The following is a 14,607-nucleotide window of genomic DNA, read 5'->3' as shown; positions in this document are numbered from 1 at the left end:
GAGACAATATCCCAGCACCAAGCAAGTGACTAGGACAAAGCAGACACTGAAGAAATGAAGAAGTAAGATTTACACACAGGGAAGCAACTCAGACACCACAAAGGAATGTGGAAGGAGGCCAAGTGCAGGGGCACGGCCTCAAGGAGTGAAGGAAGGAAGGGAGAGCGACAGGAGATTTCCTACAGAGGGGGTAAGCCCACAGAGGAACAGAGGCTGGGGCCTAGAGGTGGAGTTTATTTCTAGTGCATTCCTTTGTTTGACCCATTTTGTGCTAAGGACGGGGTGGAAGGTCCTTGGCTCATTCAAAAGTCAAGAATCCTGGCTGGAAGTCGTTAAATAATGAACACAGGAGAAGGTGCCCGAGGTGGCCGGCACATGTTTCATTGTGCAGAACCCGGATGCGGCTTCCCAGCGAGGGGCGCCCGGGGGATGTGAGCCAATGTGTGTCCCCTCCCCAATGTCAGGACGGAATTCTGCTGGGAGCCGTTGGTGCCTACGACTGGAACGGAGCCGTGCTGAAGGAGACCAGTGGCGGGAAGGTCATTCCTCTCCGAGAGTCCTACCTGAAGGAGTTCCCCGAGGAACTCAAGAACCATGGTGCCTATCTAGGTAAGAGCCCGAGCAGAGCGTGCCTGCTGGGCAGCAGGCCAGGAGGGCCCCAGCGGAACTGCCCCCACACGAGGCAAGGGGCCTGTGTGTGAATATTCTGTGAAAATCCAGGCACAGGGGCCACTGCCTCTTCAGCCTGGCATCCACCGCACCCAGCACCGTGCCTGGCCCACCGTACGTTCTTGATAACCAGGTAGAATAAGTGACAAGCAATGCACCTGTACCTGAAATTCAGCTGATGCTTCTAGACGCGAGGTCAGCCGTTGGTGTTAAAGCTTGCTGCCTTGACTAGGGTTTGAGCACGCTGAGCTGCCTCCGAAGGCAAAGTGCAAGTATTAATGTTCACAATCAAGGCAGAAGTCACTTCCCACTAAGCACTCCAGAAGCAGACATTAAAGAGAACCACAGACTGTTGGCCCGATGGTGATAGGTCCCGGGTGTGAGGCCCTAACCTACTGAACCCAGTCACCTCCAGTTCTGTAAGAACCATGAGCCTGGCCCTCCACGCTAAGGCTGCCAGGGAGGATTCCTTTCCGAAAGGGCCAAGCCAGAGTGAAGGGCGGAAGCGGGTGAACGGCCAGGGGGGGTCCCATTGTCTCTGAGCCAAGTCGGCCATCTTTGAGGTCACCCATCATTAATGCCTCCTCGGACCCCACTCCGCCATGAGACTGGGCCCCCCAGAGTTGGCATATCTGTCCACATGTCCGGCCTCTCCCTAATGCTCCATGTCATCCCCGCCTTTGTCCCTCAGCTCTTCAGCCACTCACCTTGCCTGTGACACTGCCCACACGGTGGTCACGCCATTTTCCATCCCCAACTCTGAGACCCTGAGCTGAACGCAGGACAGAATGCTGGAATCAGGACTTGCCTGGGAAATAGAGAGGTGTAGGTCCCTAAAGTCCCCCAACACTACCTGGCCCACAGATATTAAACCTGAACTGCATAGAGCGCCCCCTGTGGCCGGTGCCCTCCGAGTGCCCTGGTAAGCAGGACACCGCTTCTGCCTTCCAGCCGCTTCTCAGCCGGTGGGGCAGACACAGGGGCATAGATACAAATTATAACACAAGTGGGGCCAGCGTGCAGATGCAAGCACAGAAAAGGAGGGAGCGATTGGAGCCCCCGCCTTGGCAAATGCCCAAACACTAGAAGAGATGTCAGAAGAACGAAGGCCAGCGCCCACCTCCCACGGATCAGTCGTGATGGTTTGTGCTCCTCCCATGTGCTCAGCACTGGGCCGGAAGTGGGGGCACCAAGTAAGGGGTGGTGGAGCAGTTGCCGTGAAGCCTTAAATATCAGGGAGATAGCATCAGCGCCCAGGGCTCAAGTGAGTGGGACAGACACCGAGGGTGGTCTCGGTCCAGTGGCCAGCAGACTCTGGCCCCCACTGTGCGTGAGCTGGGGCCTATACCAGGGCTCTGAGGCAGGAAGAGTCCGAATAAACCAAAATGGTCCCAGAGAAGGAGGGAGGCATGGAAAGTGCTAGGCAGGTTCAGGACCCAGGAGGTGGAGCGGTGAGGCTGGGGCAGAGAGGTGCAGCAGGAAGGGGAAGGCAGGTTAGAGCAGGCTGCCGCTGGAGGCCTCGAATGCCAGGTTGAGGAGTTGGAGCTTGTTCATGCTAGCAGTAGGGAGATAGTGAAGGTGTTTGAGTGAGGGAGCAGCAGGATGAATCTCCCCCCTCTCTCCTGGCCCAGCAGAGCTGTCTTCCTCCTCCCAGGAGACCCTGGTGGGGTAGAGCGAGGCTGAAAATCCCTCGTAAGGCCCCACCATTTTGCCTTACCCACAGCCACAGCCTTGGGTGGGGGTCCTGAAGGAATGCCTTCTCTCTTCCTCCTCCCTCTGGGGCTCATCCCCGAGAGTCTGGGATCTCTGGAAGATTCCTTCCTATGTGCCCCAAAGGAGAGGGGTTTTGGAGGAAGGAGACCGGGAGGCCAGGCTCTCAGCCTCCACACAAGGAAGCTGTACAGACTTTTGGCCACGGGTCTTCCTCTGTCATCGTGTCAGGCCTTCTGGGAGGTCGGTCCAGCTTTCAGGATGGCCCTGCGTGCTGGCCAAAGAACCCCATGGAAACTGAAGCCACAGCCAGCAGATTGTGGGAAGCAGGAAGTTCCCCATGCTGCCTGCTGCTTTGAGAGGTGCCTGCTCCCAGGACATTCGGTCCCGACGCCCCTCCCCCCACCACTGTCCCTCCTTCTGAGGAAGCCCTGAGGGGGGGCTAATTGAGAACAGTTTCAGTAGTGCCACAGGGGGCTCAGAAGAAGGCTTGGTGGGGTGCCTGGGTGGCTCAGTCAGTTAAGTGTCCGGCTCTTGATTTCGGCTCAGGTCATGATCTCAGAGTCGGGAGATCAAGTCCCGAGTGGGGCTCCATGCTGAGCATGGAGATTCTCTCTCCCCCACCCCAAAAAAAGAAAATGAAAGCAAGCAAGCAAGCAAGCAAACAAGCTCAGCCCCACTCTGTAAGGCTGACCCCACCCTACCCTCGTATATTTATGGTTGGGTTAATACACAGCCATCTCAGCCTATGCAATATCCTGCTTCACTGACCTTTCAAGCCCCATTCCCCAGAACACACCTCTAAGAGTCAAAAATGTTGTGTCTGGAACCAGAGTAGCTCACCCCACTGCACCCATGCTCCCAGCCACCGAATCATCTCGTCTATGCATCCTGCAGCCACTGTGCAAGCAACCAGTGGAACCGAACTTACCTCGGTTACCACACCCCCAACACACACACACGCACACACACACGGCAGAAGGAGACATCATTTGCCAGAAACAGCCCAGGAACTGCCAACAAAGGCATCTAAAAACTGGGGTCCAGTATCTGAGGCCGTCTGGCAGAAAGTGGGGCTCTAGGCTCTGCACGCCTCATGGGTGCTGTGTGTGCATCAAGAGTCACAGCGCTCGGGCAAAGCCAACCCGAGGACACGGAGTGGTGGCCTTTCCAGAAGATCCCCTGGTTTCCATTTCCTCCTCCCTTGTGTATCGTATGTGTGGGACTGAGAGGAGGCTAGGGGCTCCTTCCTCTGAGTCTGCAAAGTTCTGGGGCTGCAGATGTCGCTGGGACCCCATGTCTATGCCCAGTGGAGCAGCCCCTTACACCGGGCAGGCAATGCTCTAATTTTCCACAAACTGCTTAGCAGCAGGTTGTAGTAATGAGGATGACACTGGCTGGTCCTTGAGAGAGACAATTGGTGGGGATCAAAAACAAAGCCTGCCCAATATGTAATGAAGCCCAGCTCGGGTCCACCACCTCCCTCCGCTGTGCTCCCCTGTGCACTCGGGACTCTGGCGAAGGAGGGGACATGCACGTCCCGCGTCAGCAATACCTTTTAGTAGCCACCCCCCCTGCCTCTGGCTTCCTTGGTGCCCTCCAGCAGGGGGAGGAGGGGTGCATGAATTCTGCCCACCCTCCAAACCCCCCCACCCTGAACGCTGCCTCTTCCAGGCCCCCCAGGTTGTACCTAGGAATTACCACCCTGCGGGGTCACATCTGCTCAGCCTGCCCTGAATGCACTCCCCGAGCAGGCTGGTCCTCAGGCACCGCCGAGGGCCTGGGGCAGAGACCAGCCTGTTTCCTCCTGTGGCAGGGTACACAGTCACGTCGGTGGTGTCCTCCAGGCAGGGGTGGGTGTACGTGGCTGGAGCACCCCGGTTCAACCACACGGGCAAAGCCATCCTGTTCACCATGCACAACAACAGGAGTCTCACCATCCACCAGGCCCTGCGGGGTGAGCAGGTAATGAAGGGAGAGTCTGGGGACAGGGGCGCGCTGGGAGGGTGTATGGAAAAGGCTGGGCTGCCCAGGACTCTGGAGCTCAGCAATTCCTCCCCAGACATCCTTCCTAGTTGGGGGGCAGGGGGGAGCATACACCTCCTTCCTACCAGCCTTGAAGCTGGACTGTCCCTTCCCCAGAAAGCCAGGCCCTGGTCCTTGCTGCAGCAAGGAGAGCCTGGGAGAATTTGCTTGCCTCTGTTTCATGGACCTCTTGTCTCTGGTGCCTGACCTCTGCCCCTGACAGCCAGCTTCTCTGTGTTCGTATCCAGAGTTCAGGGTTAGAGGCGGCAGCTCCGCTCTGGCTTCCCAGCTCAGGCTGCGGGAGCCCCTAGGCATCCTGAGGGACAGGCATGTTCCTCGAGGCACCTTCACACTGCCCACAGCACACCCACCCACAGCGAGGCCCCCTGGGTTCTCCAGGATGCCGCCAGCTTCTCTCCTGTTCCTGGAATGGGAACAGTACAGAATGTGACAGCCGCCAACCCCATGGCCCCGCCTGGGCTGCCGTGGGAACCACACTGTGCTGCTCAGTCTCATGTCCGGTGGTCATGAATACCAGCTGCAAAGCTATAAGAATCACTGGTGGGGGAAAGCCCAGAAAACAGCGTTCTGACCCAAGTCATTCCAACAGCCGAGGAAGAGGGTGGTCCTGAGAAGCCACAGAGCTTTTCCAAGGTTACATGGTGGATTCAAAGCTGGGTCAGGCTTAGAACCCAGGACTCTCTCTCTCTGCTTTATGCTACCTGCTGACCCTTGACAACCTCAAAACCAGCACGTGCAGACACACACACACACACACACACACACACACACACACACACACACGTGCACGCACCCCGCGTGGCAGCACTCAGCATCCATGGTCTCCGGGGCCTGAGCTGGGCCCTAGCCAGGCCCTTACCATCATTCCCAGCTCACCCTCTGCTCTGCAGAGCCAAGAACAGCCCTTTCTCTTGCACCTTTTACTGCCCTTGGCCTGTGACCTTGAGGACAAGCTCTTCACGGGGTCTAACCTAAACCCCTCTAGCTGCAGGAAGCCATCATTCCACCATTCTTCTTCCTGTCTCAAGGGCACTGGCAGACCAGGGCCCTGCTCTGTCCCCCGGCCTCCATCCCACCTTGCCCACACTCTGCCCGGGGCCAGCTCTTCCGGGAATCCAAGACTAGACCTTGAGAGCTGGAGGGAATTTGGTGATGAATTTATGACATTTTTACTGCCCGGTTCCGCCTCCAACATCCGAACGAGAAACCGCAGTGCTGAAAGCAGCTAAATTAAGTGGATTCCAAATCACCGTGACCCACATAGCTGAGGCCACATATTTAGACAAAAGTCTCCCTCCCGCCTCCCTTACTTGCTCTCTGTCTGCCTCCTAATTACCTTACGCAGGGATAGCTCTTCCCCCGCCCACCCCTGTGTTGAGATTTCTGTTTTCCTCTCTTCTGTGTTTCTATCTCACTCCTCAGTTAAAAGCTTTTAATACTTGCAGATAGATTTCTCCTGAAAGCACCCGAAGCCAGGAGGTGGCTGGGCAAGGGAGTGTCATGGGCTCTGGTGTCAGACCGGAGTTTCAACCCACTTTGGCTGTGGCCAGCCTTCTGACCTTGGGCAAGCCACTCATATTCTCTGAGTTTCAGTTCGTTCCCTGTAAAATGAGGACAGTGATCTCTCCTAAGGTAGCAAGAGGCTCACACGAGCCAACTGAGGCTGTAAAGTGTGTCACACGGGGCTTGTCTGTGGAAAGGACTCTTTCATCCTTCCCAAGTGACCCACTGGTCCAATAAACACTTATTGTATTTATTATATTATCATACCCAGGCCTGGAGGGGACACAGCAGGCACAGTGCCCACTCTCCGTGGGGGGAACTGGTGCTGGTATGGGGCTGGTGGGGGAACATCGAGGAGGGGTACCCACTGCAGGCAGGGCAGGGCAGGGTGGGAGTCTAACAGGAAGTGACCTGAGGATGGTAGACATTATCAGGGAGGGAGAAGGGAAGAGGAGTGCAGACCAGCCAGGGTTTTTGGAGAAATCACTGGGAATGTCCGGAGAGAGTGTTGGAGCCTGGGGGTGGGGGTGGGGGACGCAGAGGCTAGTGCGGGAGGGAGGCAGGTCCAACAGGGCCACACTGAAGAATTTGGACGTCCCCCTGCACCCTCTCCAAGAGCAAGGGAGTGGTGTGGTCAGCTGCTAGCGGCCACTCTGGCTGCCCGTGGGGGTGGACTGGAGGGTGAGGCAGGGGGTCTTTCGGCAGGCGCCTCACCGGGGAAGGAGCAGCAGAGGAGGGAAGTAGGCAGACTCAAGGCAAGTTTGGTGCACATCAGGCAGGGCTTGCTGGGAGTCTGCAGGTAGGAGAGGTGGCAGTGGGACCAGGGAGGACCCTCAGGTTTCAGACTAAACAAGTGGATGGCCCCCTCACTGAAGTGGGGGGCACGGCACCCGGAGGGGGTGAGGAGCTCAGTGGCTGCTCAAATGCTGAAAAGAAACCATAATTCCCCTTCTGAGGTGCTAATCCCAGAGTTCTTCGTAATATTAAACATTGGAGCAAGCCAAATGTCCCATTAGAGGATTGATTATACACATGTGGCCCATACGTGGTTTGGAATATTACAGAACCACCAGTGATCAGATTGTAAGAAAAAATATAACACATCAGGGAGACACTGCTCATGATCCATTGTTTGATTTAAAAATCAGATACAAGGAGCGCCTGAGTGGCTCAGTCGTTAAGCGTCTGCCTTCGGCTCAGGTCATGGTCCCAGGGTCCCGGTATTGAGCCCCGCGTCGGGCTCCCTGCTCGGCGGGAAGCCTGCTTCTCCCTCTCCCACTCCCCCTGCTTGTGTTCCCTCTCTCGGTGTGTCTCTCTCTGTCAGATAAACAAATAATAATAAAAAATCAGATATAAGCTATATATATATTACGACCCCAGATTGTAAGGGTAAAATGGTATACACACACAAAAACAAGCCCCACACACTCTGGACAAAACAGACTAGACAAAAGTACACTCAAACCGTCGTGGGAGTTCTAGTTGGATGTTGGGACAATGGGTGACTTATCTTCTTCATAGCTCTTTCTGATATTGCTCATTTTGGCCATGAGACTGTGTTGCTCACAGAGCAAATGGCAATCAAGACAATTAACCAATGGAAAGAAAGAAGGGGGGAGGGCTGGATGACAGAAGGAGAAAAGAGGGCAGGGTGGCACCCGGTGAAAACAGGTGAGTGCCCACTCCACGGGAGGGGAGGAGAGGGGAGCGGGGGCCGGGGTGGGCGGGGTGAGAAGGGGAGGACCAGATTCGTAGCGGAAGGGTGTCCCCGGCTCCCCGCACAGCCCAGCCCACTGCCCCCCCCGTCCGTGTGCTGCAGATAGGCTCCTACTACGGGAGTGAGATCACCTCGGTGGACATCGACGGCGACGGGGTGACTGATGTCCTGCTTGTGGGCGCCCCCATGTACTTCAGCGAGGGCCGAGAGCGGGGCCGAGTGTACGTCTACAACCTGAGACAGGTACCGCTGAGGCGGGGGGGCACCTCGCCCCTGCCTTCACTCGGGTGTCCGTGAGGGAAACAGGGCCACCCCAGAGAGGCCAGTGCCCTCCTGCTGAGCCAGGCCGGGGACAGCCGGACCCTCCTCTGTCGCTGGGCTTAGGTAGTCAGGGAGGGGATTCCGGGGGTACAGCGGGGTGGAGACAGGGTGCTGCCGGCCCTTGCCTCGTCCCCCCGAGCCTTGTCCCACTCCTGGCGTTGCAGAACCGGTTTGTTTATAACGGGACGCTGAAGGATTCCCGCAACTACCAGAACGCCCGATTCGGGTCCTCCATCGCCTCGGTTCGAGACCTCAATCAAGATTCCTACAACGACGTGGTGGTGGGAGCCCCTCTGGAGGACAACCACAGAGGAGCCATCTACATCTTCCATGGCTTCCAAGCCAGCCTCCTAAAGATGCCAAAGCAGGTAAGGTGCCCTAGTAAAGGGCTGGAGCTGGCCCAGGCGTCCTAGCCACTGGGGCTCGGGCATCCCGTGTGGGAGTCTCTTCTGTGCCCTGCAGGGAAGGATTCCAATCTGTGCTAGCTCTACTTGCCCCAAGCTGGGATTTCGAAATGGGTGCTTTGTCTGCGGGACGTTGTTCCCATCACCCCTATGGTGGGCACCCTCTCCCTGCTTAACTTTGTCTCCCCTGCAAAAACGAAACCTCGGGGACCCCAACCTCACTCTCCCCCCCGGCGCCGCACACGCACGCATGAGGTTGACTGCGAGCGGAAAATTTCCACATGGGCTTGCTCTTCTCTGGAAATGCCAAGCGCTAAAAACCCTCCTCCCCTCAAGAGGGACCCGTCTCAGGTCCCATGCCCTTGGGGTAATCCTTTTTGCCTACGTATTTTCTTAGTAAGGTGGTCTAATACACCACGGTCAGAGACGCCAGGGCCGGGGGTGGGGTGGTACCTGCCAAGTAACAGGGACTTACCCTTAATGGGGAACCCTTTTAAGACACAATATCTTAATCTGAAAGGATGACTGGAGGGTGGGTGCCATCACAGACCAGGAGAGGGGATGTATTTGGGCTGGGAAGCTTCCCGATGGTTCCAAATGGGCTCTCTCCGATGCTCCCAATCGTAGCTTCCCTGAGGATCACCCTGCCCTGCCCTGTACCAACAGCGCTGGCACCCAGCTTTCTCTTCCCACTTCCTGCAGAGAATCGCCGCCTCTGACCTGGCTCCCAGCCTCCAGTATTTTGGCTGCAGCATCCACGGGCAACTGGACCTCAACGAGGATGGGCTGGTCGACCTGGCGGTGGGCGCCCTGGGAAACGCTGTGATTTTGTGGTTGGTTCTCCTGCTTCTCTTGGCTCTCGGGCTCTTCTGAGGGTCATGATGGACACCCGGTTTTAACGATATGCTTTAGGACCTTTGTCCCTTTCTTTAATCATTGTCAACCCAACTCACCCTGTTCTTATCCTCTCGTGATGACACATTTCCTTTCTGAGGAATCATTGTAAATTGTTTTGGAGTCCAAATCCCTCTTCCCAACAGCGTTCTAAGACTTTAGAGCAATCAAGTATCCAAAAGCCCCTCTTAGAATTTGGCCTAAAATTTCTGGCTTCCACTTCAGCTTTTCAAACTCCTTAAAGGACAGGCTGAGGATATTCTTATCGGCTGGACGAATCTCCCTTCTCGCCAGAATGTTTCTGCCATACAGAGATCTCTTTCCTCCAAACCCCTCCGGACTCCTCATTTCCTTTTCCAGGGCCTCACCTCTGCACCATCCCATCAGATACTTGCCATATATCCGCACGCGGGGGCTTTCTTTAGCAATTAAAGTCTACAGCTTAAAAAGAGAGAGAGAGAGAGAGAGAGAGAGAGCTTTCTAAAAGTCCCTGTATTTTACCATGGGATGTGTTGGCCACTTTTCGAGCCAAAAAAAAACGTGTTTACCTTTTCATTTACGTTGATGAGCTATTTTTCATTAAAAATCCAATAATTTAAAGAAACATGATAAAGAAAAGATCGTTCAGGGTTTCATCAGCTTAACATTAGTGCTATTAGAATTTGGGCTTTTTTTCCTACCAATCTCTTCCCACCCGCATATAAGTTTATACAAGCACAGTCATATTTTTCCTACGACTTTTAAAAGGCATGAAGCCGAGGTACCCCAGGACTTCACGGGGAGAGTGAAGGAGAGGATATGCTCTCGGCCGTCCAAAGTATCACAGCCCGGTTGGGAGATGTCTTAGCCCAGGCTCCCTAGAAAACAAAGCCCGAGACTAGAGTTCATGCATAACGTTTCAGGAGGAGCCTCGTCCTTGAGGCAGAAGTGGGGGGCAAGGATGCTGGAGCAGAAAAGAGGAGCAGTGTGAGCGGGGGGCGTCCCTGAGCCAGCTGGGGCCTCACCGTCGGAACCGCTGCTCCCTCACGGGATCTCCGGCGAGGCGGGACACACCTCTGTTTCTTGCAACAGAGCACTGTAGGGGAGGAGGGAGAGCAGTGTGTCTGGGGGGGGTCCCTGTGTCCCCCATGGTACCCCCTGGCCCTCTAGAGGCAGCGCTGGGCCATGCACCAGTACCACCACCTCTCTCTGAAGGTCTGCTCCGCATGTGGGGGTTCATGGATCTTTGGGGGTGGCGGCAGCAGCAAGAGCAGTTGGGGTGGTAAAGGTTGTCCCAGTGTCGTTCCAACACCCAGGAAGCAAGACAGCTGTCCAGGACCCAGGGTAGGAGGTAGACATGGCCTAGCGGGTCGGTAGAGTGACACAGAAACTGAGTTCTTTACTGGAAACAAGAGACGCACACCCCCGCCCCCCCTCCAAGAGAATCAGTCTGGCGCAGAGGAGTGGTTGGAGATCTAGCTTCTGAGGTCTCAACCTAAGTGCTACCTTAGTGGTGATGAAATTATGGGCCAGAACCTTCTGGGAAGACTCTGTGCTCAAACCCCATGGATCTCAGACTGCCCCATTAGGATCATCTGGGGAGCTTTTCTCCTTTTTTTTTTTCTTTCTTTCGATTTGAGTATAAGTGATGCGCATGTTCCATAAGTTTCAGGTGGAGAACATGGTGATTCAACAAGTTTATACAATATGCTGTGCTCACCGCCAAAGTAGCTACCATCCGTCACCCTACGCTATTACAGTATCCATGACCGTATTCCTCATGCGGTGCCTTCCACCCCCATAAATTAGACATTCCACAGATGGAAGCCTGTACCACCCACTCCCTGCCACCCACTTTACCCATCCCCCCACCCCGTCCCCTCTGGGAACCTTCGGTTTGTTCTCTGTGTGTATAGGTCTGATTCTGCTTTTTGTTTGTTTATTCGTTTGTTTTGTTTTTTAGATTTTTTAGGTTTTTTTTAGACTTTAGATTTTTCACATATAAGTGAAATCATACGGTATTCGGCTTTCTCTGTCTGACTTACTTCACTTAGCATCATAACCCTCTAGGTCCATCCATGTCGTTCCAAACTGGGGAGCTTTGCAAAGCTCGCAGCCTACCTGGGCTTTACCCCGACCACTTAAAGCAGAATTTCTAGGGAAGGGGCCCAGGCAGCAGTAAGCTTTAAAGACTCCCCAGGTATTTGTCTCCAATGGGCAGCCCAGTTTGAAAACCATAGGGTAGTGTCGGGTCGATAGGTGGGGAATCTCTACAACAGGGGGTGGTTCTCCACTTTGGCTGCACATTGCAATCCCCTGGGAGCTTTAACACCTTGCTCTTCGAAGTTTGGTCCCGGACCAACAGGAACAGCATCATTGAGGACTTACTGGAAATGCAGAATCTGTGCCCACCTATAGAGTCAGGATCTGCATTTTAAAGATTCCCCCCATGGCCCCAGAGACGTGCGAACATTAAAATTTGAGAAGCATGGTCTCAGACATATTAATGCCAATTCTGATTTGATTTGACCTGGAGGGCAAACTGGGCATCAGGATTTCTTAAAACTCTCCCGATTATTCTAATGGATGTCCAGGGATGGAACGGGGAGACGCAAGGAAGTCAGTGTCGTCTGCAGGCAGTACAGCGGCTAGGACATGATGAAGGGCTGCCTCCGGGGCCAGGTGCCTGCCCTCCACCCACCTGTCACTTTTCTGTACAAACTTTAACATCTAGGACCCCCTCTCTGCCCTCCCCCAAAGGTTTGCCGATTCCATTTCCATCTGCGGCCCCCCTTCTCCCCCCTCCCCCCTCTCCGGGTCCCAGGGGCAGCGGAGCGCCCCACCCTCCAGCTACCCGTTCCTCCGCTCCAGGTCCCGTCCAGTGGTTCAGATCAATGCCAGCCTCCACTTTGAGCCGTCCAAGATCAATATCTTCCATAGAGACTGCAAACGCAGCGGCAGGGACGCCACCTGCCTGGCCGCCTTCCTCTGCTTCACGCCCGTTTTCCTGGCACCCCATTTCGAAACGGACACAGTCGGTAAACCAGGCCCCTCCCCCACAGGCCCGTCCCAGCCCCCAGCCCCGACCTCCCTTGTGGACTTTGGGATTGCTCAGCTTCAAAACCTGAGCTTCTGCTGAAACGGGTTTTAAGGGCCAGGTCGCACCTTGAGCCACCTTGATGACTGCACTTGCGGATCTAATTCCAAGGAGCCAAAAGGGGACATCATGCCAGGGTGAGGGTGGCAGTAAGCAGCCGTGAGCAACAAGGGAGAGGCCGGAAGAGAAGGAAATAGTTGGGGTGCAAAGTTTGGGTCGGAACAGGAACTGGGAGCAGTGGAGCAAACTGGGGCAGCCTAGATGCGGAAGAGGCAGAGCCAGGAGAGGGAGCAGGAAACAGGGGAGTCAGACAGACGCAGCCCCCAGTCTCAGCGCTCACGGCTCAGAGTGGGCACGTGGCTGCGGCAGGGCGGGTCCTTCTGAGGGTCATCACTTCCAGCCCAGGCAGCAGCCCTGGGCCCACGAGGCCACACGAAGTGACGGCTACAGGTTCTGGGATGGGACTGGGCCCGGGGCAGGAAATTGGGATTTCCGAAAGCTTCTTAGCCAAGGAGCAGGGCCCACCAGAAGGGTGGGGGTGCGGGTGGGTGTGAGAGAAAGGCCAGCCTGGGCAGCTGCAGTCTTCTTTCGCCTTCTATCTGGAAAAGGAGAAAGGCGCGAGGACCTGGCGCACCCAGAGGGCTGGCTGGGGTCCAGGCGAAGAGACGAAGCCTTTCCTGGATATAGCAAAAGATCAGCCCCGTTGAAGGGAAGGAGGCTGCAGACTTTAAACCCCAGAATGGAGTCTTAGGTTCGAGGAGCCGGTGGGAGGGGCTCAGGGGTGGGAACTGCGGCCTGTGGGGGCTCTGAGCCCGGCCTGACAGGATTCCAGAGGCAAGGGCAAGCCCAGGAAGGTGAAGGAAGGGAGAGCTGGGGAGGTCCAGGACTCCAGCGGGGACTCAAATGAGGGCAACGCCCTGGCCCCTCACCCATTCATTTCTCCTGCATTTCTTCCTCTTTTTCTTTCCCTTCGCTGTCCGCCCCCTCTTCACTCCTCCTCCTTCTGCCTCTCTTCTCTTTGGTTCCTTCTTTTTCTCCTTTCTCACTCACTCTCTGCATGGGAGTTTCCCACCCACACTAGGCCTCATGAGGGGAGAAGAGCAGCTCTTCCCTGGCCGGCCTGGAGGGCTTCCTGGAGGAGGCTGGCTTTCAGTAGGCTCTCTTAGAAGACGGGGAAAGAGTCTTGGGTGGACCTGTGGCTCCACCTTCCTGGTTTTGCCCTCTCCCACCTCCAGGCATCAGGTACAATGCTACCATGGATGAGAGGCGGTACGCCCCGCGGGCCCACCTGGATGAGGGCGGGGACCGATATACCAACAGAGCCGTCCTGCTCCCCTCCGGCCAGGAACACTGTGAGCGGATCAACTTCCATGTCCTGGTGAGCCTGACACCCAGCAGCCCCACCACCAGGGAGCAAGCTCACACAGAAAGGGGACACAGAGCTGGAGGAGGTGCTCAGCGGGTACCAGGCTGGTTTCGAGCCCCCAGCACACCTCGGGAGGCCCTGCCAGGGTGCAGTGTCCTGGACCTTGGGCGCCCCATACTCACGCCCCAGAGAAAAGGCTACTGGGACACACTATCTACCGTCTCGTGGTACCCTCTCCGAAATCCCTTCTTCCCCAGTGCTCAGATGCTTACTGTTCCTTTAGCAGGGGGTGAAATCTGAGGAGAGAGGTGGGCTCGGTGAGGTCTCACAGAGGGAACAGGGGTCAGCCCACACGGGCCGTGGCTAGAGGGGATTGAAGCAGGCATTGGCTAGCACTGAGGACCAGGTAAGACCGACCCTTGGTGGGGGTGAGCCGGGAGGAGGAACCGAGGGTGGCCAGCCTGGCGGAGGTGGAGAACCAGCGGGGACCCGGGGTCTGGTTTTACAGATAAGGAAGAGAGTGAGAACTTTGCCCCATCCAGAAACTCCAAATACCCAGGCCACAGCTCCAGCCTTGGAGACACAAGCAGGAGGCACTCAGAGCCCACCACCTGCCCCCTGTAGTTCAAAGGCCAAAAGGCTGAAAAATGAGCAGGTGTGGGAAGTCCTCATGTCTGTTAATATGTGGCCCCCTCTGATGTGTTTGTGTACCGGTTCTCAAAGTGTGGTTCCCCGGACCGACAGCAGCAGCCCCATCACATGGGAACTTGTTAGAAATGCCTGTTTTCTTTTCATTTTTTTTTTTTAAGATTTTATTCGAGAGAGAAAGAAAGAGAGCGCATGCGCACAAGCAGGGGGCGGGGCAGAAGCGAGAGAGAAGCAGGCTTCCTGCTGAGCAGAG

At 55.8% G+C, this 14,607-nt stretch overlaps 1 protein-coding gene across 1 annotated transcript in view; it reads left to right on the top strand.

Moving 5' to 3' along the window:
• Positions 1-14,607, top strand: part of ITGA11 (integrin subunit alpha 11) — a 112,210-nt gene that overhangs the window by 77,653 nt on the left and 19,950 nt on the right. Inside the window, exons 11-17 of the mRNA XM_025884148.2 lie at positions 465-609; positions 4,196-4,344; positions 7,748-7,888; positions 8,131-8,334; positions 9,073-9,203; positions 12,115-12,281; positions 13,576-13,718. Of these exons, the coding sequence (XP_025739933.1) occupies positions 465-609; positions 4,196-4,344; positions 7,748-7,888; positions 8,131-8,334; positions 9,073-9,203; positions 12,115-12,281; positions 13,576-13,718 (1,080 nt within the window). The remainder of the gene's footprint in view (positions 1-464; positions 610-4,195; positions 4,345-7,747; positions 7,889-8,130; positions 8,335-9,072; positions 9,204-12,114; positions 12,282-13,575; positions 13,719-14,607) is intronic.

The sequence above is a fragment of the Callorhinus ursinus genome, unplaced genomic scaffold (assembly GCF_003265705.2).
Source record: "Callorhinus ursinus isolate GAN/ISIS: 27379988/994484 unplaced genomic scaffold, GSC_fseal_2.0 scaffold25, whole genome shotgun sequence".
Taxonomy (NCBI): Eukaryota; Metazoa; Chordata; class Mammalia; order Carnivora; family Otariidae; genus Callorhinus; species Callorhinus ursinus.
Note: the sequence above shows the minus strand (reverse complement) of the source record. Positions and strands in the feature narration are given on the sequence as shown.